Source organism: Perissodus microlepis, chromosome 16 (genome assembly GCF_051167445.1).
Source record: "Perissodus microlepis isolate ML-2025 ecotype Zambia chromosome 16, ASM5116744v1, whole genome shotgun sequence".
Taxonomy (NCBI): domain Eukaryota; kingdom Metazoa; phylum Chordata; class Actinopteri; order Cichliformes; family Cichlidae; genus Perissodus; species Perissodus microlepis.
Genome location: NC_140476.1, coordinates 32,768,406 through 32,788,319, shown reverse-complemented (window position 1 = coordinate 32,788,319; position 19,914 = coordinate 32,768,406). Strand labels below are relative to the sequence as shown.

General features: G+C 40.1%; 1 protein-coding gene across 22 annotated transcripts in view; it reads right to left on the bottom strand.

Annotated features, from left to right (window-relative positions):
- Nucleotides 1-19,914, bottom strand: part of ttn.2 (titin, tandem duplicate 2) — a 221,696-nt gene that overhangs the window by 116,543 nt on the left and 85,239 nt on the right. For 8 of the 22 annotated variants that reach the window (XM_084909012.1, XM_084909028.1, XM_084909015.1 and 5 more), the window contains 29 exons: nucleotides 19,395-19,469; nucleotides 19,160-19,207; nucleotides 18,915-18,992; nucleotides 18,750-18,821; nucleotides 18,301-18,516; nucleotides 17,869-18,144; nucleotides 17,458-17,583; nucleotides 17,115-17,213; nucleotides 16,202-16,678; nucleotides 15,566-15,643; nucleotides 14,161-15,378; nucleotides 13,824-13,910; nucleotides 11,900-11,971; nucleotides 11,553-11,660; nucleotides 11,374-11,469; nucleotides 10,883-10,927; nucleotides 7,449-9,095; nucleotides 6,902-6,952; nucleotides 4,978-5,373; nucleotides 4,601-4,879; nucleotides 3,988-4,257; nucleotides 3,726-3,865; nucleotides 3,496-3,622; nucleotides 2,283-2,549; nucleotides 1,887-2,153; nucleotides 1,368-1,631; nucleotides 655-794; nucleotides 366-492; nucleotides 2-268 (listed from right to left, as the gene is read on the bottom strand). In XM_084909012.1, the coding sequence (XP_084765138.1) occupies nucleotides 2-268; nucleotides 366-492; nucleotides 655-794; nucleotides 1,368-1,631; nucleotides 1,887-2,153; nucleotides 2,283-2,549; nucleotides 3,496-3,622; nucleotides 3,726-3,865; nucleotides 3,988-4,257; nucleotides 4,601-4,879; nucleotides 4,978-5,373; nucleotides 6,902-6,952; nucleotides 7,449-9,095; nucleotides 10,883-10,927; nucleotides 11,374-11,469; nucleotides 11,553-11,660; nucleotides 11,900-11,971; nucleotides 13,824-13,910; nucleotides 14,161-15,378; nucleotides 15,566-15,643; nucleotides 16,202-16,678; nucleotides 17,115-17,213; nucleotides 17,458-17,583; nucleotides 17,869-18,144; nucleotides 18,301-18,516; nucleotides 18,750-18,821; nucleotides 18,915-18,992; nucleotides 19,160-19,207; nucleotides 19,395-19,469 (7,413 nt within the window). The remainder of the gene's footprint in view (nucleotide 1; nucleotides 269-365; nucleotides 493-654; nucleotides 795-1,367; nucleotides 1,632-1,886; nucleotides 2,154-2,282; nucleotides 2,550-3,495; nucleotides 3,623-3,725; nucleotides 3,866-3,987; nucleotides 4,258-4,600; nucleotides 4,880-4,977; nucleotides 5,374-6,901; nucleotides 6,953-7,448; nucleotides 9,096-10,882; nucleotides 10,928-11,373; nucleotides 11,470-11,552; nucleotides 11,661-11,899; nucleotides 11,972-13,823; nucleotides 13,911-14,160; nucleotides 15,379-15,565; nucleotides 15,644-16,201; nucleotides 16,679-17,114; nucleotides 17,214-17,457; nucleotides 17,584-17,868; nucleotides 18,145-18,300; nucleotides 18,517-18,749; nucleotides 18,822-18,914; nucleotides 18,993-19,159; nucleotides 19,208-19,394; nucleotides 19,470-19,914) is intronic. The other 14 variants (XM_084909009.1, XM_084909010.1, XM_084909011.1 and 11 more) reach the window with 14 other exon arrangements.

Sequence of the window (19,914 nt, the reverse complement as noted above, 5' to 3'; positions counted from 1 at the left end):
CCTTTGATAATCAACTTTCCGGATGTCCTCTTATCTTCAGCCTCGAACATGTATTTACCTTCATCTTCATATCTGGCAGATTTTACAAAAAGACTGTGTCTCTTTCCTTCCACGTGGAGTTCAAACTTGTCATCTGTTGACAACTCTTGAGATCCCTTCAGCCAACGGAAGCTTTTGGGCTCCCGGGAAATTTCTAGTTCAAATTTTGCTTCATCCTTTTCATACACATGTACATCAGCCAGAGGTGTAATGAATGACACTGGGACCTCTGTTGATTCAGACAGATAGTTAATAAAAAAATCAAAATATTTGAGTGGGCAGAGACTTTCCACGCTGACTCAAAAAAAGGAAGGTGGAAAGCTCACCCTTCACTTTCAGGTTAGCAGAACATTTGGCATTAGCGGCAGTGAACATGACCTCGCCGGTCTGAGGTACTCTGCAGTTGTACAAGACCAGAGTATGTTTGGCACCGTCCTCCACGATTTCAACATCCTGCAGATGGCCAACAAACGTTTTCAGCAAAATTGTGAGAGTGAAAGAAACGTGATGAGGACACAACTACGGTTTATCTCTACTAGCGTATCGACATCCAGATTTAAGTAAAAGAATGAAACCACAGATAAATGAATATCTGCTGAGATGCAGTTGACATACAGTGGATGGACTGAGGAGTTCCCCATTCAGTTTCCACTGGCCATGGACATCGTCTTCACTGAGCTCAACCTCAAATCGAGCTGTCTCTCCGTCAAATACCTCAGCGCCGTACATCGGCCGAACCACCTTTATGTGACGAGCTGACGTTTTAAAGAGGGGACAAAAAAATCAACGGCATAAACATATAAACATATACAAACATGTACACACAATGTACACACAAAAACAAGTCAACATCAGACAGTCACAGACACACATACAGAAACCAGTGCCTCGTGGTCCCGGTAATAAAATCTTGTGATGATTTGATCCAGTTTGAAACTGTGTGATTACTAAAGTGACAAAGTGCTTCAAAAGACAATAAGTGATGTGTTTTGAAAAGGGAATCTCATAACCAAAAGTCAGCGACATGACAACGACACCACAGGACTGACACATAGATTCGAATACAGTTTAGCTTCTGGAGCCACGTTTTTGGAAACTTTAAATCTTTTAGTTTTTAGGCTTCCAGTTTCTGCTGTTAATGGAGAGAGACGGAAAAAAAACAGTAAACGCTGATTGGAAAGTGAAGTGCTTCAAGTAAAAAAATGCAAAAAAGAGTGAGCGATATGACGCGATGCACAGGCTGTGCAAGTGAAGACGAGCATCAAGAAGGGAAGGAAGCTGCCTCAAAATGACCAAATATCAAAATCAAGAGATTTCTGGGTCTTTACCTTCAATGTGAAGAGTCGCTGTCGTCTTGTCTGTTCCACAGTCACATAGGTACTGTCCTTTGTCTTTGTCCCCAACTCTCTTGATTATGAGGACTCTGCGTTTGCCTTCAGCTTTAATGTTCACCGTCTTAGAAGCTTTGATCTCGGCCTCATTGTGGTACCACATGACATCGACATCTTTGCTGAGCTCGCAATCTAGAACCACCTCATCTTTCTCCACTGCAGTATAGTCCTGCAGCTTAACTGTGAAGTACGGATCTCCCTCTAGAATGGGAATATTTTGGGGTAATTCCACAATACACCACAAATATACAGTGCACAAAACACGACAGTGAAGACACACGAGAAACACAAATGAAAACCACACAAAATGATTTCGTATATATCACAGAGACAAGGATACAATACTTTTGTAGACCCAGACAGACACAACAATGGACAAAGTGTACACAAAGCTGTGGGAAGGACGACACACTTGACAATGAGGACAGAGAGGACAGGTCGTTATTCTTGGATTACCTATAACTGTCAGGTTGGCCATGGAAAGAATTCCTTTGGCCTCAGCCTTAATTTGGCAGATATCATCTAGAGTCACTTCTCTCATTTCTAGTGCGTGCTTCTTTCCATCCACATGAATGACGACAGTTCTGCTCGGATGAATTTTGTTGTCGTTCTTGTACCAGGTGATGGGGATGTTCTCGTGAGAAAGCTCCAGCTCAAAGCGAGCTGTTTTGCCTTCCTTTACAGTTTGATCCTTTATTGGTGAGATAAATTTCAGCCTGATACCTACAATTGCATTAATAAAACACGGTCATATGAGTTAGCTCATATGATGGTGGGGTAACCAAGACAATGAATGCAGTGAAAACAATCGTGTTCTGGCCTTTTTTCCAGTAAACGTGGCCCATTACTTACCCTCCACTGTGAGTCTAGCTTTTGAGGTTTTGCCTAAAACTTCAATCATGTATTCATCCTCGTCATCAAACTCACAGCAGTTTATAATCAGCATATGCTTCTTTCCGTCGTCGATGATGTCATATTTTTGGTCTTGGGTGATGATGTCAGCCCCTTTATACCACATGACTTTAAAAACATCTTTTGTGATGGTGCATTCAAACTTAGCTTGTTTCTTTTCTGGCACAGAAACATCCTTCAGCGGGACAACAAAGTCCATTTCGACTTCTGAGATAAAAAGTGACATAGGCACAATATGTCAACAACAGAACACAACAACAGGACTGGAGTCTACAGCCTGAGGTCGCTGTACCTTCTGTATCTCTTTAAATGTCCCTCTAGCTAATTACCCCGAATCAGGAAGCACGTAGTAGCAGGGACTATTAAAACACTAAGTTACTTCTTGCTATTGACTAAACTGAAGATCACTCCAAAGTGCTTAAAATGGTCAGTAAGACAACAAAGGTGCTGTTGCCAGCTCACAGTGTTCTTCCCATCTTGAACTACATCAGTCCTCTTTCTCACAAGGTGTTGAAGGACCTCCTATATTGAAGTTATTATTAAGGAACACCATGTTGTTAGTAACAAGAATTCAAAATATTCACATTCAAGTTTTGCCAGAGGGTAGAAAAAACATCTTCTGAACATAGTTCCCAGAGAAGGCAAACAAGAGGTTTCTTCTGTCCACTTCTTAAAGTCCGCACTCCAACAGATGTTTGCCGGGGAAAATCAATGATTTGTTGCAGAACTCCATTGCTGTTGCTAAAACCAAGTCCCTTTCAAATTGTGTCCCGTAACACATTCACTAACATGTGCTAACTAATAAACTGTCCATGTCCACAGATTTAACATAGAACATTTAACCACAAAAGATACAAATAAACTTTAGAGGGAGACAAAATCTGACACATTTATACTTTATATTTTCCAGTGAACAGACTTTACAACAACAACAGATACAGCACACCAATTCAACCAGTGAAAATAGCTAAGATCCCACACCAGACTGGATATAGTGGCACAAATGATCAAGTTGACTTGTCGATCCTTTTCAGTAAAGGTGTAAGGTCCACTCTCACAGGACGCCTCGGTTAAGACCTCACACCTTTATTTTTACAGGACACGTTTACAGCACACAGAATTTGCAGTTCTTGGTGACAGGAGTTCCCCTTACCTTTGACATTAAGCATGGCGCTGGTTATGGCGTTCAGAGCTGTGTAAGTCACTTCTCCCGCCTGGTCCAGCTGGCAGTTTTTTAGCTTGAGTCTACGCACTGTGCCCTCCATTTGGATGTCGCATGTCTAGTGAAAACATTACAATATACTCACGAATAAAGAGTGAATATACAAATTAAAGACTACATGTGCAGTAATATAAATGGAAGACAAGCCCTTTGTGCCTTACCGGGGATCTGGTCAAAACCTCTCCTTTGAGCTTCCATTCCCCAGGAATGTCGTCCTCAGAAATCTCAGTCTCAAACACGGCATCTTCCTTCTCAACCACCTCGACGCTGACCAAAGGCTTTAGGATCTCAGCCTCCCGCTCTGTGAACACATTATTAGAAATTAGTACTCAATATTAAATATTATGCATCAGCAACAGAAAACTATTGCAATGATTTAAATGATTACAGTTACTATGGATATAAGTAAGTAAATGGATGAACCTCCAAGTGTTAGCTTGGCAGTGTAGATGCGTCCTTCCACCTCCAGCGCATATTCTGCTACGTCATCAGGCTGGCAGTTCTTAACGACGAGCGTCAGCTCCTTTCCTTCCTTCTTGATCTCAATCTTGTCAGATGGCTGGACTTCATTCTCTCCTTTGAGCCACTTCCAGTTGGGAGTTTCCTTGAAAAGCTCACATTTAAATGTTGCAGCAGCCTTTGGTTTTACATGCTGATCTCTCAGTGGTTTCACTATCCAGTCTTTGACAATTTCTGTTGAATTTTGAAATTACTGAGTCAATGACAATCATACGTTTCAGAATTTGCACAAATAAAACGTTGCATGACAAAATCAGCTCAGTCTTAACGTAGTTTAAATTTTAAGCGATACTCAGTTTGAAAATTCCAAGGATCTCTATTTAATGTCCAAGCTGTGGAAATAAATCACATTTAGCTGCAGGACACTTTGCGGCATTCTTTTTCAATAGGATATAAAGATGCATAATAATGTTATGATATTTCTGTTTGTTTAGGCAAACTACAAACAAGCCACAAAACTTGATAAAAATGTGTACTGAGACATGTAGGAGCGTGCAGCACGTCTCATTCTGCTTACCAATCACTTTGACATTTGTTGTAGTCTTAACGTCTTCCTGTCCAGCCACTTCACACGAGAAAACACCAGCGTCCTCCTCCATGGAGTTCTGGATGGTCACCGCGTGCTGCATACCAATGATATTGATCTGAATCTTGCCCTCCTTTTTCTTGAGGACCTCACCATTCTTCTTCCATATCACATCCCTCTCTTTGTTCAGCTCGCAGGTCATATACACAGGCTGACCCTTGATTGCTGATGTCTCCTCTCCCAGTTCTTTGATCCATTTCACAGGTAGCTCTTTAACATGACAAAATAGCAGAGACATCACACATTATTTGAGGGGATTCCAATGGTTACATTTTGTGCATCTCAGGACTGCCAAAACATTATTATACCTTCAACGATAAGCTTGGCGGTGCAAGATATCTCTTTGCCAGCGTTCTTGGCCACGCACGTATATTCCCCAGTGTCAGACAGCTGGACATCAATGATGTTCAATTTGCGATCTTTGCCATCCGAAGTGAACTTGTGCTTGGGGCTCTCACGGAGATTACTACCATCTTTCATCCAAGAAGTAACAGCAGTGGAAGGTGAGACCTCACATTCAAAGACAGCAGATGAGCCGATAGACTCGGCTTCCTGCAGAACAATGTTCTGAAGCTTTTTGATAAACTTCAGCGGGACAGCTTTGAGCTTGAACCCTGCAAAAGGTTCCTCTGGTGGTGGTGGTCCTTTCCCACCAGGCCTCAGCCCCCGACCCCTGCCCTCTCCAGGAGATGGGGTCTGCTTAGCTGAATAAACAAATTGAAGACCATCAATTCACATTTCATTTGAAAAAAGAATGGCATGCTCACGTCATCATATCTGTATCTGCATACTCCATCAGTAAAGTATTCACAGCACTTTACTTGTCCCACATTTTGTGATGTTGCAGCAAAATGGATTCATTTTTTTTCACCTCAAGGTTTGAAACAGAATAACCCACAAAACTGGCAAACTGACAAAAGCTAGAAACTTTTCTCAAGTTTCTTAAAAAAAACCCAACAATTTACATCAAAGTATTTATGCTCAATACTTTGTTGAAGAACCTTTAACAGCAAATACAGGCTCAAGGTTTCTTTTTGAGTATGATACTACAAGCTTGGTACACCGATTTTGGGGCAGTTTCTCCCATTCTTCAGGTTACTTGGGTGGTTCACAGCCATTTTCAGATCTCTCCAGGTGTGGTGGGTTGTTGTCCTGTTGGAACATGAACCTTTGCTGCAGAGGTCCGGAGCGCTTTGCAGCAAACTGTCATCAAGGATGTCTCTGTACTGTCTTTCCTGACTAGTCTCCAACTCCTACTGCTGAAAAACATCCCCCAGCATGATGCTGCCACCACCATGCTTTACTGTAGTGATGGCATTGGCCAGGTGATGAGGGATACCTAGCTTCCTCTAGACATGACACTTGGCATTCAGGCCAAAGAGTTTAAAGTCTGGTTCACCAGACCAGAGAATTTTGTTTCTCGTGGTCTGACAGCACTTCAGGTGGCTTTTAGCAAACTCCAGGTGGGCTGTCATGTGCTACCATCTACCATGCAGGCCCGGTTGATCTTCTGGAAGTGGTAAGAAACATCTGGGAGGTGGTCAGGATGCACCTAAGCTCAAGTCTGAGTGCCATGGCAAAGGCTCTGAATACTTACGTACATGTTTTTGTTTTTCATCTGAATCAAATGGGAATAATTCAAAGCAACCTTTTTTACTTTGTCACTATTGGGTACTATGTGTCAAATTTTGAGGTAACAAATTAATTTAATCTATTTTGACAAAGACAAAACAAGAGCATAAAGACATTCTTCTCAAAGAAAACACTGAAAATGTAACAGTGCATTTAGCAGGGCTAAATACCGATTATTTATGCACAACTCATTAAGCTTAGCTTCACGAATTGAATCAGTTTCTCTTTCAAAAAGCTTGCTGTGCATACAGATGTCTAAAACGACACATAGGGTCTCACTTGCTCACTTACCAAACCTTAACTTTGAGTGCATGAATAGCCTGATGCACACAGATCACGTTGCATGTCCACGTGAGATTTTGAGACAAATTGCAGGCTGCCAGCAGTGTTTCGATGTCCCAGTGTAAAGCTGGGACATCTGGGCTTTGTCATTAAAGTGTACTGGGTTCAGATTTTTAGGTGAACAATGAATTTAATCCATTTTTGAATAATGCTGTCATGTGACAAATTGTGAACAAATGAAGTGCTGTGAATCCTTTCTGGATAAACGGTAACATTGGTTTTGCTGGAACATCATTGTTTTATCGAGGTAAAACTTACGTTTCAGCCCTCTACCTCTACCTCTTCCTGCTTCCTCTGTTGGTTGTCCCTCTGTTCAGAAAGAATATAAATTATTTTATGCTCACAGGCTAATCATACATACTTATCATGCTAAACATGCCAGGGTAAGGAAATCCAGTGTAGTGAATGGACTGGGATTATGAAATGGTTCTGATGGTAAGTTTATGAAGTATTGACACTCACATGGGGGTCGACAAAAACACCATGAGGAAGACAATACATTAAAATTAAAATAAATGGAAGAACAAAGACGAATGCAATGAGTGGGGACAATACATAATGGAGAATGGTCAAATAGCAGAAACATAGACGACATAACAAAAATGAAACAAAGCGGTAAACGTGACCGGCAGTCGGACACGGAATGATTACACAAGTCTAAGGAAAAGATGAAGAAATCGCATCACACTTAAAATACGATGGAGGGAAAATGAGGTTATGGAAGCGAAGATGAGTGGATATTATTGATGGCAGGGAGGCATGGTTTTTTCTTTTTTGGTTGTCACCGAAGATGCCACCATCTCACCTCTCCTGGCCACCCCTGGAACCTTCACAGCACCTTCCTCTGCTTCACCTTCCCAGTCCTCTAGCTCGTAACTCTCCTCTGGAACCAGCTCCCAGCCCCATGCCTCCTCTCCCTCTGGCACAGCCTCATTCTCAGCTTCAAAGTCCTCTTCAAATACTTCCTCCTCTGCCTGAGTGGCAACCTTCTTCATCTCCACGGCTCCAGGAGAGACTTCCTTTACCAAGGGAACCTTTCCTTCATCAGGCTTTGCCGGTTCTGCAACCTTGGCTTCCTCTTGCAAAGGCTTCTTTGGGACTTTTTTTAGAGTCACTTCCTCAATAGATGCTTTGGGTGAAACAGTTTTAGGAAGCTTTTTGAGTTTGTCGAGACTTGGCCTTCTCTCAGCTGCAACTGTCTCTGCTTCTTTAAGTTTCTCAACTTTCGGGGATGGAGTCTTTTTGAGCTCTACCTTCTTGAGCTGCTCTACAGGTTTTAGAGATACTTCTTCCTCTTTTTCCTTTGATAACACTTTTTTCTTCACTTGCAGAGGTTTTTTCTCCTCGAGAACCTTTTCAGGTTTCTCAGCGGGGGCTGGAACAGGAAGTATGGTCTTTTCCAAGGGAGCTACATCTACCTTCTCCGGTTTCACCGGCTTCTTCTCTGGAGCTTCTGGGATCTCAGGTTTCTTTGGTTTAGCCTGTTGTTTCCGTTCTTCAGGGGTCTCAGCTGGACTTGTGTGACGTTTTGGCAGATCATCAGTTGGCCTCCTTTCTTTCTCCTCTGCGGGTTTCTTCTCAGGCTCTGTAGCCTGTTTGGCCAGCCTGTCAAAGGGCTTCAACTTGACTGTTTCTATCTCTGGTTCCACTGTTGGAATCTTCTTCACCTTTTTTGGCCTTTTGTCCTCTTCAGGCTCCTTTTCTGGAGATTTCTTTTGGTCTCCTGGTTTTGGCACCTTGGCTGGTGGCTCTTTTACTTCAACAGGTTCTTTCTCAGATTGCTTTGGAGGTTCTGTGGTTTCCACCTGTCTGGGAAGCCTTTCCCCCTTCTGAAAAGGTGACGTGTCCTTCTCTGGCCTCTCCTTCTTGTCTTTCTCTGGATCCTCTGCTGGTTTAAGAGGCTTCTCGAAGGGTTTCAGTTTGACTACTTCTGGTTCCACTTCCTCTAAAGGCAATTTTTTAACTTTCTTTAGGGCTGTACTGGGTGGGGCACTTTCCTCCTCCTTAGGTGTCTTGGGAGTTTTCTTCAGAGAAATGGTATCTTTGGGTTTCTCATCTTTTGGGCCAGGCTTCTGCCGGGTCCACGCATCTTTAGGAGTCTCTTTCTGTTCCTTTTCTTCTTTAGGTTGAATAACTTTTGGCTTTTTCACCACATCTGCTTTCTCTTTTAGCTTCTTCTCCTCCTCATATCTCGTGGTGACAAACATAATCTCAGCAGCTTCTTCTTTATGCACCATCTCCTCAACATTAACAACTGTGGTCTTGGTGACCAGAGGTAATTCCTCTTGTTCAGGCTCTTTGTGTGGAACTGATGGGATCTTCTTCAATATGATAATCTCTTGTTCTTCTTCCACCTCTCTCATGACCCTGGTTGTCTTTCTCAACGTGGGGATCTCAAACGTCCCATCCTCTTCCAATTTGACCTTTTGACCTTTTTTGTGTAGAACTGTTTCTGAGGCATCAAACGTTTCATATTACTTGGTTAAACATCGGCTGTATGTATAATACAGTTTAGTGTCAGTAAACTAAACTCATATCACAATTGGTACAAACAAAGCAAATAGCAACTCGTGAAAAAAAGAGCATAAATAAATAAATATTAATATACAAGGGATAAAAATGTAATCAGGGATTTTAGGAAGATAACTTTGAATGATTTAAGAACAACAAACAAAAGAGACATAAAAGGTGACAGGGACATTTCCAGTTTCTCCAACAAAGGACAGAAAGTTTAATGGTGCATTTAGTAGAGCTAATAGGAAATTTGCAAATTAGTGATCAGCTTAATTAAAAAAAAAAAAAACAGTGTTGGACTGATGACTGAAAAGTTACAGATATAGGAGACATACATGCATGGTTATATACGTGCATTTGGAGACAGGTTTCAAAAAAGGCTACAAATGCTAACTTTTGAGACCTCATGCGAGCATGCTTCAATCCACAAATACAAAGCAATTTGACCACACCTCAAACTATTTTACAAATGCCTGTACCCAAACCTGAATAAATACTGATCATTTAGGCACAAGTGATTACGTTTTGCTTCACGAATTGGATCATTTTCTCTTTCAAAAGCTCTCTGTGCACACAAACATCTAAAACGACACATATCCTCTCACTTGCGCACTTACCAAACCTTAAATTTGAGTGCATGAATCGCCTGATACGCAAAGATCATGTTGCATGCCCACGTGAGGTTTTGAGACAAATTTCAGGCTGCCAGCTTCTCACAGATCGTTCAGACGTCCCAGTGCAAAACTGGGACGTCTGGGTTTCCTCTGTATTACTTGAAGTGGGTGTTTCTTTTCTAAATAAACAGAACAACTCATCACCAATTACAGGCACAACGCAGTAACCTATAAAAGGTAATATATCATTTAAATAAGCTGCTGCTACATCCTGAAAGGTTAAGAATTAGTCATTAAGCTAACATTAATGTTAGCCTACTGTTATCAGAGAATGGTAGGATTAACATGAAAGTGTTATTCCACATTACCTGGATTATATGAATATTCAAAATATACAGAGATTATTTAGCACATACTCACTCCAGAGAATGATCCACAGTGATGTACAACCATGATGTCCCCCCATCTGCAGCTGAGCACTGAATGAGTCTTCCCAGCAGATTGTCCAGCATGTAGCAGCAGCTTATTTAAACTATTAATATTTACAGGCTACGCTGTGTTATCTGTAATCTATGTTTGCTAGCACAGGGATGACAAGTTGTTCTGTTTATTTAGAAGAAAAATGACCACTTCATTTGAAAAAAAGAACAAAAAGGACTATAGAGGAACCAGATGTCCCTGTTTTACACCAGCACGTTGAAACCGCTTGTGTTTGTGGATCCATGTGAAGCTGGCAGCCCACAGAGGCATGCGGCGTGATCTGTGCATATCAGGCGATTCGTGCACTCCTATTTAAGGTTTTGTACGAGTGGGAGCTTTATGAAAGACAAATGTATCCAATTTATGAAGCTGAACTTAATAAACTGCATGCAGATCATTACATTTATCCAGGCTTGTGTATTTGAATTTGTAAAATAGCCTGACGTGTGTTCAAATTGTTTTGTACGTGTGTGGACTGAAGCACACGCTTGTGAGTCCTAAAAGGTTACACACAAATAATTGTACACATTTATACATTTAAGTGTAAGCTTGTGGATCACACCATTTGTAACCCTTTTGAGACATGTTTACTCCATACATGCTAGTAGCTCTACACTGAGTGTACTCCTACCTTTCTTGACTCCTCCTGGTGCTTGGACTGGCCCCTTGGATTCATCTAATATAAAAACATAGTTCAAAAAGTTGTAACTTAATGTGGAGGAGACACAAACAAAGATGTGACTCACGTGCAGAGCAAAGAAGTTCACTGTGCTATCATTTAGATGAAGAGCAACAGAAAAGACATAACACCGTAAGTAAACACAAAGAATGAAATGAAGTTAGGCTGAGTACAAGGACACAGTAGCTTATGTTGAATTCAAGATCAATAAATTCATCACCAACAGACACAAACACTGCAACAACAGACAGAGAGGCTTTACTTTGGCTAAGGGTCCTATCCTCCAACATAAGAAAGACCCATAGCAACACCAGTACACATACACAGTGGAGTATAAATAAAATTGCTGTTATCAAACAAGAAGTTTAAAAAAAGAAACTGGAACAGACGAAACACCTTAAACAAAGAGAACATTTCCATCTCAGTCCTTTAAATAGCTCTACCTGTTCCAGGTGATATCTTTTTTGTTAGTGGTTTTTCCTCCTCTGCAATCATCTTAGTTGGTTCTTCAGCCGCCATAACGGGCTTTGTCGCGACCACTTTAAGTATAAAAAAGAAAGAATTGATGTATAATCACCAAAGCACGTAATATTTCTCAAAGCTGGAATCACTGTCTGAATACCTGGCTTTTCTTCTGGTGGAGTAATTGTCTTTTTCAACTTGGCATTATCAGTGACTTCAGGCTTTTTGGCAGCTTCTTGATCTTTAACAGCAGCTTGTGGTTTGCTCTCTTAAAGTAAAAAGTATACAGGAATTTCAGCAACAGTGCTCTATCTAATCTACATCATCCTACATAAAGAGAACCAGAAGTTCACGTTGCATTCTTTCTCTAAACACCTTGTTTTTGTCTATTTTGTTTGAAGGCACAGTCAAAGATTTATATATGCATAAGAGTGGCATTCTTTTCTGAATGCCTTAATAAACCCTCCACAGAAACACAGAAAAAGGTTGAAAGAAGTGGCTGGGTACCTTTTTGTGGAGCAGCTGGCTTTACCAGTGATTCTTTGGTTTCTGGCACCAACTCCTTCTCCTTTACAAGAACTTGAAAATGAAATCACAAGACAATTAGCGCCTCACAAAGACCGATGTGGGAAGCATGAGACCATTTAAAGACTAAAACCACGTGACACTGCATAGAAAGCTGGATGACTGAGTTTCAACTCCATATGACAGCTGGACATTTGACCTCACTGTCCAAAACTATTGATAAAGAAATATTCACAACAAATACAGAACTAGAAGTAACTGAAACAGCATTCAGTAGAAACCTTTTGTGATTTAACTGTAGTGATAAGAAAGCAAACAGCATGACGAGCAGTTTGTGCCCAGATGAAATGGCTAATATGATGAAGACGAGGAGTTATGAATTCAAAGTCTTCTAAGAATCAAAACAATGAGTGCCTCTCGTATCAAGAGTGTTTCTTTTTTCCTCGATACCTCTGGAAATTTCCTGAAGGAAGAGTTTCTTTTCTCTCTTCTATTTCCAGTGTCAAATCCATTTGTCTGTAATGGAGTGAATCATTCGAGCTTCTCCCTTCTTTCTGGTGATGGCTTGAAGTTGTTGAGGAGACATGCGTCTAGCAAGCGGGACTTCCTGCTTACATAAACTGAAGGCTCATGACTATACGTCACATCTCCTGTGATGTGTACGGTTCTTTCTGTTAGCTTTATTAGCATTTTGATCTTCGTTCAGGGCTCTTTAATCTTCTTCCCGTCTGTTTTAGCTGACATACTTGTTTGCAATGACTTTTTCTTTGAGTGATTCCATTTTCACATATTTTTCAGGCCTGTCATCTGCTACATGTGATTGCTAAGGTAACACCGGCGTAACTTTTGCTTTGCTTTCAGTGTCTTCTTCACTTTGTTCCTCGTCACTATCTTTGACTGAATTTCTCCTTTGATTTATCATTTTCACCAGATTTCTGCTGTTCATCTTCTGTAGATTTGCCTTTCAGATAAAACTCACTTTTTGGACAAAATTTCTTTTACAGTATCATCTGGGAAAATATATTTTAGTAGAGGCTCTAATAAAAACTCTTGCTCCTCTACAGTTAATTGTTTTGCAGATCCATTGCTGGGCTCATTGAACCCTTTCTTTCCGTTTGTTGCTGCTTTGTATTAATGGTAATAAAATTGTCTTTTCACATTCAGTTTAGACTGGATGTCTTTGCTGTCCTCGGTCTTTCAAAGAATCTGGTTTCTTTGAAGATGTATTGAACTTGTTCATTCTTTGACTTCGTCTTCCATTAAAGGCCTAAACACGAGGTTTCTCTCAGTGTATTTCTTTGTTGAACTGGTCTTCTTAAAGTTTAATTCCTCTAATTCTGTCCTGTTTTTCATTGAAAATATAGAAAAAATATCTTCTGTTGTTTCAGTTTATTGAGATTTTGCAGATGTTTCACTAATTCCAGCCTGTAACGTTTTCTCTCCTTGGTCATGTGATCTTTTCTGGAGACTGACTTTTTATTAACTGACAATTTTCTTGTATTTTTCACCTTTTCCTTAGTTTTAAGAATAACTTAATTTTAAGGTCCTGTGTCTTGAAACCATTAGTAACAGAAATGTTACCATGACTTTTATTTTATTACCCTGACACTTTGTTGGGTTCTTGTATAGTTCCTAAAATCTCCTCTTGCCGTACAGAAACAATATCCTTGCCTACAGTGTCGTCATTATCTTTGTGGTTTATTCGATGTTGCTTCCTCTTCTCTTCTCTGTAGAAGATGTTTTCTCTCATTGACATTGAGAAATTTAAATGGCGTGAAGTGTAGTGGTGCAAAGACATCAGAGAAAAAAATACAGACACAAACATTTTTAGTTAAGTAAGACAGACGCTGCTGTAAAAAGGAATATCAGGAGCTGAAAAAAGATGTGAAATGTGCTGCGACTTTACCTCTCTCTAGTCTTTCTGTCTTAGCTGCAACTTGTGTTTCAGGCGACAAAGCATCAGGAGCAGCAGTGAGAATCGTGTCTTCTGTTTCTTTAAAAAAGAATCAGTTCTTATTCAAAGGAAGGCACGAGTAGATTTTAGTAGAATAACAGAGGGCAGGAAAAAAGATTTTAAGAGGAATGAAAAAGACCAACTATGAACATGTGACATGAAGAGAGGTTTGCAAACTGAGGTTGATCATGGACTCAGTCTGAACACACACCAGAACAAAGACTGCAAACATGGAGTCGAATGACACAGGTAAAGATTAACAATGCAATAAGAACAGTACGTTTGGTACCTCTGGAAGACTTTTGTGAAGGAATCCTTTTCTCGTCTGGCTTTAATGGCACTGAAGGAACTGTCTGAAGAGGATCCTCGGATAAAGATTCTTTTGTTTCCTTTGTTGTCTTGTATTTGACTTCAGTTTTTGCAGAAACAGATTCACATTCCAACCCCTGTTTGATCATTTTTGTCACGTCAGTATCTGTTACTGAGGGTTTTACAGCAACATTCTCTGTTTCTGCATAAAACATTCCCTCAGATTTCACCTTTTTCTCCTTTTTCTTTTCAAATACTTTGTGTGCACTTTGCTCACGTTCAGGGGTGATAGGAATGACAAGTGTTTCCTCTTTCCTCTTTTCTTCCATTTTCACTGCAGTGGGAACGATTGTTGCTTCTTTACCTTTAACTGTGTCTTCCCTCAGCGCACTTGTCATCTCTGAAACTTCATTGCTGTGTTTTTCATGTGGAGTCACTGATACGTCACGATCGACTGCTTCCTTAAAGGTGACTTCAGCTAAAGCCTTTGTTTCAGCTTCCAGGTTTTCAGTCAGTTTTCTTGCTTCTGTGGTGATCACAACCGAGGAAGGTTTGGTTTCACCTGCCTTTGTCACCACCCTGACATCTTTCAGTGTTTCCTTCTCTTTGAATGAAGTAGGCTCCTCTGATTTTTCTTCCGTGCGTCTCTCTTTGCTTTCTGTTTCAGTGCTCTTCGCTCTCTTTTTAGGTTCAAAGCTGGCTTCGTGTATAGCTTTCTTGTCTTGTTGGTGGCTAACTGATGCACTGTCTTTCCTTTCATCTGTAATCTCTTTGCTTGGTGACTCAACTGCCTTGACAAAATACTCTGTTTTTTCTTTTGAAGGTTTATCTTGTAGTATTGTGAGCTTCGATTCAGAGTCCTGGGCTAAAACTACAGCTTCGGGTTTTTTCGGGCTGATTCTTTGTTTAGCCACGCTGCTTTCCTTCCTCTTTGAAGTATCAGTAGCAGATAGCTCACCTCTCACTTCAGACCTGTTATCTTGTTGGCTCTGTGTTTCTGTTTCTACCAATACCACCACTGCCCTGTCCAGTGGAGCCACATCTTCATACCAGACTTCAGCATGTTCTTCTACTACTTGTTCACGCTCCCAGACAGCTTCTGTAAAAGGTACTTGTTCTGTCACATAATACATTTCCTGTATCTCCTGAGCTCCTTTCCTTTCCCATTGTTCTTCTTCAGTCTTCTCAAAACTTGCAGCTGTGAGATGTTTTAAGAGGTGTAGAAGAAGAGGCGTCATGTGGCGGCGCCAAGATTTGACAGCAAAACACAAAGACAATCATCAGTGTTAGGAGACAACACAGAAATGAAGAACCACATGCTTTAGGTGACAATCCACTTGTTTCAAGCATTAAAGAAGAAGATGTGTTTAAGATCCATGTAGTACCTTTTTTAGTAGCATAAATTTTTATATCCTGTTCAATCTCTGTGTGCAGAATCCTCTCAATCTTCTTAGCTTCGGTTTCTTTTAAGCAATGAATCAAAATTGATTCCAAGATGGTGTGTGGTGAAGAAAACAATTTGGAAAGAGAAAAATGTAGACAGTCAACAAACACATGTCAAATAACACAAACAAGCCAAGAGATGGAAGATGTTGACAAAACCTTTGGAGAAGTGGCAACAGTTCAGTCTGAACTCAATGCGCACATTTAGTCAGCTGGAATTTCTTACCACCAATATTTGATGACACATCGACAGATATCACATTTACTTAATCTCCTCACCACTGAGGAAAATGAATTCAGCTCTCTCACTTTTTCTGATAGCATTTTGTTATCTTGTTGCATTAAAGACGGAAATGTAACAAAGAAAAAATCATTTCTTTTCACTGAACAATAAAGAGATTTTTTTTTACGTGATCAAATGTTTTTCAATATTAAACACTCAAATAAAAGAGCATCATTTGATAACATTTAAGTGATTGTTGAGATTCTGGCTTCAGTTCAAATCTTGGCAGTCCTCATGCTCAAACATGCATGATGAAGATACAAAGAAAGACAAAAACAGCTGAAGTCTGCTGTACCTTTAGGAAGAATTTCTTCTACCTCTTGTTTAGGCTTGGCCTTAGATACAATATCAGGTATTGTATCAGGGGCCTTTACGTGAACTGTTTTCTCTGCAGAGATCTTCTCTGTTTGCTTCTTTGAAATGAGCTCAACTTTGATTTCCTCAGTGCTTACAGATGTCTGCTTCTCAGTAATCAAAGTTTCTTCAGCCACCTTCTGAGGAACCTTTACAGGCTTCCGCTTAGGAAGAGCCTCCTCTGGGACTTTTTCCTCACGTGGTTTTTCTGGTACTTTCTCAGGTAATTTTTCTGGCTCCAGCTTTGGAATTTCCTTCATGCCTTTCTCGGGTTTCAGCACTTTCTCCAAGCGTCTCTCGGGTACCGATTCAGATATTTTCTCAGGAAGCCTCACAGGTTCAGGCTCCAACACAGCAACCTCATCAAACACCTTCTGATAGCTTTTTTCAGGTACAGGTTTAGGTTCGAGCTTCAAAGCTTTAAGAGGGTGTGACACAAGAACATGCAAAAGACATGACAATAAAGAACACAAATGTGCTTTCACACAAGAAACAAATCCTTTATAAGTTCATGAAGTCATTTACACTCTGTGGAGAATAATATATGACTATGACAATTTTCTTAACTTAATTTCTTTTAGAGGTCAATTAGTGTGATGGCCTAAATGTTTACCTTCATATCTTGCAGCAGAAACGAACGTGTTAAAAAGGAAATCTCATAGAGTAAAGACATTGAAAGGCACCTCTAAATGTACATTTTGGATATAAAATGAATAATGAAATGTATCTTGGTAATTTGAGCTGGGTATGAGTATATATCATCATAGCATTTCTTTACTTAAAGAGACTCAAAAGACAGTGAATAAAGTCTGCCCCTGTATTAACGAAACTTCACATGTGAAATAGAAATGTACCTTTCTCTTTCTTTGTTGGTTCTTCCTTTGGTGGAATGACAGCAGGCTCTGCTTTCTTGGCTGCTTTTGGAAGCTCAGTTATTTTTTCCTCCACAGGAACTTTAAAGAGTATTATTGGCATATATTAAAAGTCTTTTAGCAAATTCAAGTTGAAGAGCTTCATTAGAGAACAACGAAACACTCTATCGAGTGCAAGACAAGAACAATCACAACATGCAGCAACAAAATGAGAGAGGTTAGCCGTTATAAAAGAATATGCCACAGAACCTGAAGAGTTTAGGGTTAGTATGAGAGTTTTGGTTTTAGTTAGAAGTTTCCGGATGACTGAATTAGCTTCAGGTACCTTTAACTGCCACAGGTTTCTTCTGTGGCGCTTGTTCCTCTGTCTCAAACTTTTCTGGTTGTGCAAGTGAAGGTTGGGGTGGTTGGATTGGAGATGAAACCTCCTTCTTTGCTGGTTCTTCTGATGCTTCAAAATAAAATTCCATTTACTATCATTATTATTATAATTATAATTATTATTATTATTATTATTATAGTTAGGTAAATATGCAGTCGGCAGATATCAACATCAAAATGTACTCACAGATAAATCCCTGAAAAGAATCTGTGGTACTCAAAGGTTAATACGAGATTTGTTCGCACTACCATCAAAAACACTAATGTGAAGACACCTCAGATGAGTTAAAGTTGGACAGTGGAGTTAAGAAGAAGAAAAAACACCACATTAAGAAAAACTCCACAGCCATATTACCTTTTTTTGTAGGTTCCTTTGGTGCAGGAGTTGGTTCTGGTTTGGTCACTGGGGGTTCCGGTTTTGGCACCACAGGCTTTGGTGCTGTTATTTCTGCTTCTGATTTTTTCACCACAGGTTCAGGCTTGGGAACCACTGCAGGTTCTTTTGGTTCTGGTTTTGTTAGTGAAGGCTCGGGTTTATGAGCTTCTGGTTTAGGTTTGTCTGGTTCTAGCCTGGTTTCAGCTGGCTTGCGCCTGGTCTTTGATGGATCTGGTTTTGCAGCTTCTTCAGGGACTAGCAACATTTAGATGTGTTTAGATAAACAAAGACAAAGACTTCGCTTCCACTCTTGAAGCTAAATGAACAGTTTGAAGATCTTAATACTAAAGACAGAAGCATACACAGTAGACTACAAACTCAACACAAACATCCAAACAAAACAGGAAATACCTTTGGATGGTGGCGTCACCATTTTCTTTACTGGTACTGGTTTAGCTTCAGGCTCCTGCTCGGGTATTTGTTCAGGTTTAACCTTGGGTTCTGCTTTGGGTGTAGGCACTGGCTTTGCTTCTGGTTCTGCTTTGGGTTTGGGCTTGGGCTCAGCTTCAGGCTTAGCTTTAGGGGCCACTACTTTGGAGTCTGCTGGCACCTGAGGCTTGGGTTCATCTTTAAATGGGTAAAAACATTATTTGTTAGGATTAAGCAGCAGGAGAATCTATAATTTTGCAAGAAGTGCTTCAGAGAATGAGAAAATCACCAGAATCGTGCATAGAAACAGCATGACATATAAAACAGATAAAGGTTTCAATGAAGCCAGACTGACTCAGCGTGGTGGGAAACTGTATAGTGTGGCACACAGTTGATAAGACATCAAAGAAACATTAAACAACAGGAAGTACCTTTCTTTGGCACTCCAGGCTTCACAGTAGGTGGAGGTGGGGAAGCAGTCGGCCTTTTAACTTCCTCTGTTTCTTTTAAGGAAATATTCAAACATATAATAATCAAATGAGACAACAGATTGTCATTAGCAAAGATGTTCTAAAGAAATTTGTAGGAATCCCTACCTCTGGGAACAGGAACATCCTTTTCTGGGACTGAAACCACAGGAATCTTTTCCTCCACTTGCTTTCTGGCTTCAGGCTCTTCAAATGTGCAGTTAAATTAAGTGAAGGTCAAGCAACATTAAAGAGGTTTAGGAAGTAAAAGATCAAACAAACACAAAGTATAGTTGAGATAACAGTAAAAACAAAAGAAGCTAGAAATGTAATTAATAAGCATTTACACGTCAACATCAACAGTTTGTCAGTACCTTTCTGTGGTGATGCTGGTGTTGGCTTCTCTTCAGGCCTTTCCTCAACTTTGGGAAATTAAAAAAAAAAACACAATTAGGTGAAGAAGAGAAGTGCAGCAGAATACACGGCGCCATTTTAAAAACTGAAAACGCCACTACAGTAGATGATGTAATAAAAGAACAAAAAGACACAGTTGTAGGATGAGGGAAAGCAGAAGATGGGGAAGACAGAATATGCTCAGCTCTGCTGTACCTTTTGTTGGGATTTTCTCTCTCATTTGAACTTGTTTGGTCTCCATTGTCTCCTCAATGGCAACTCTTACAACTGCTGGAAAAACACATGCACAAAGGAACACATCCAAGGTCGAAGGTAAGTGTCATAAAACATAAACATTCTTAAGTCTTCATAAGTCTAAGTCAAACACGGAATCCAACACTTTTAATTTATTTTTTTTCTTTTAAGCTCAGAATTTCTAGATAAGCTTTTTAAGCATTTGGACATAAGTCAGTGCAATCTAAAGCATTTGGTCATTAGTGTGTGGTGTGTTTTAGACGGGACAAGAGAGGTCAAAAGATCAGTGCAAACCTAAACTGTGCAAAGCACTCTGATAGGAGCCAGAATGATAATGCAGAACAATGTATTTGTGATAAGAAACTAAAAGATTCAGAAGGTCAACAGTAAGCAAAAACAGATCATCAGATATTAGGTTGTTACTGAACCAAAAGTGGTTATTAAAAAAACAAGCACACAAACAGAGGCTGATAGTGAAATG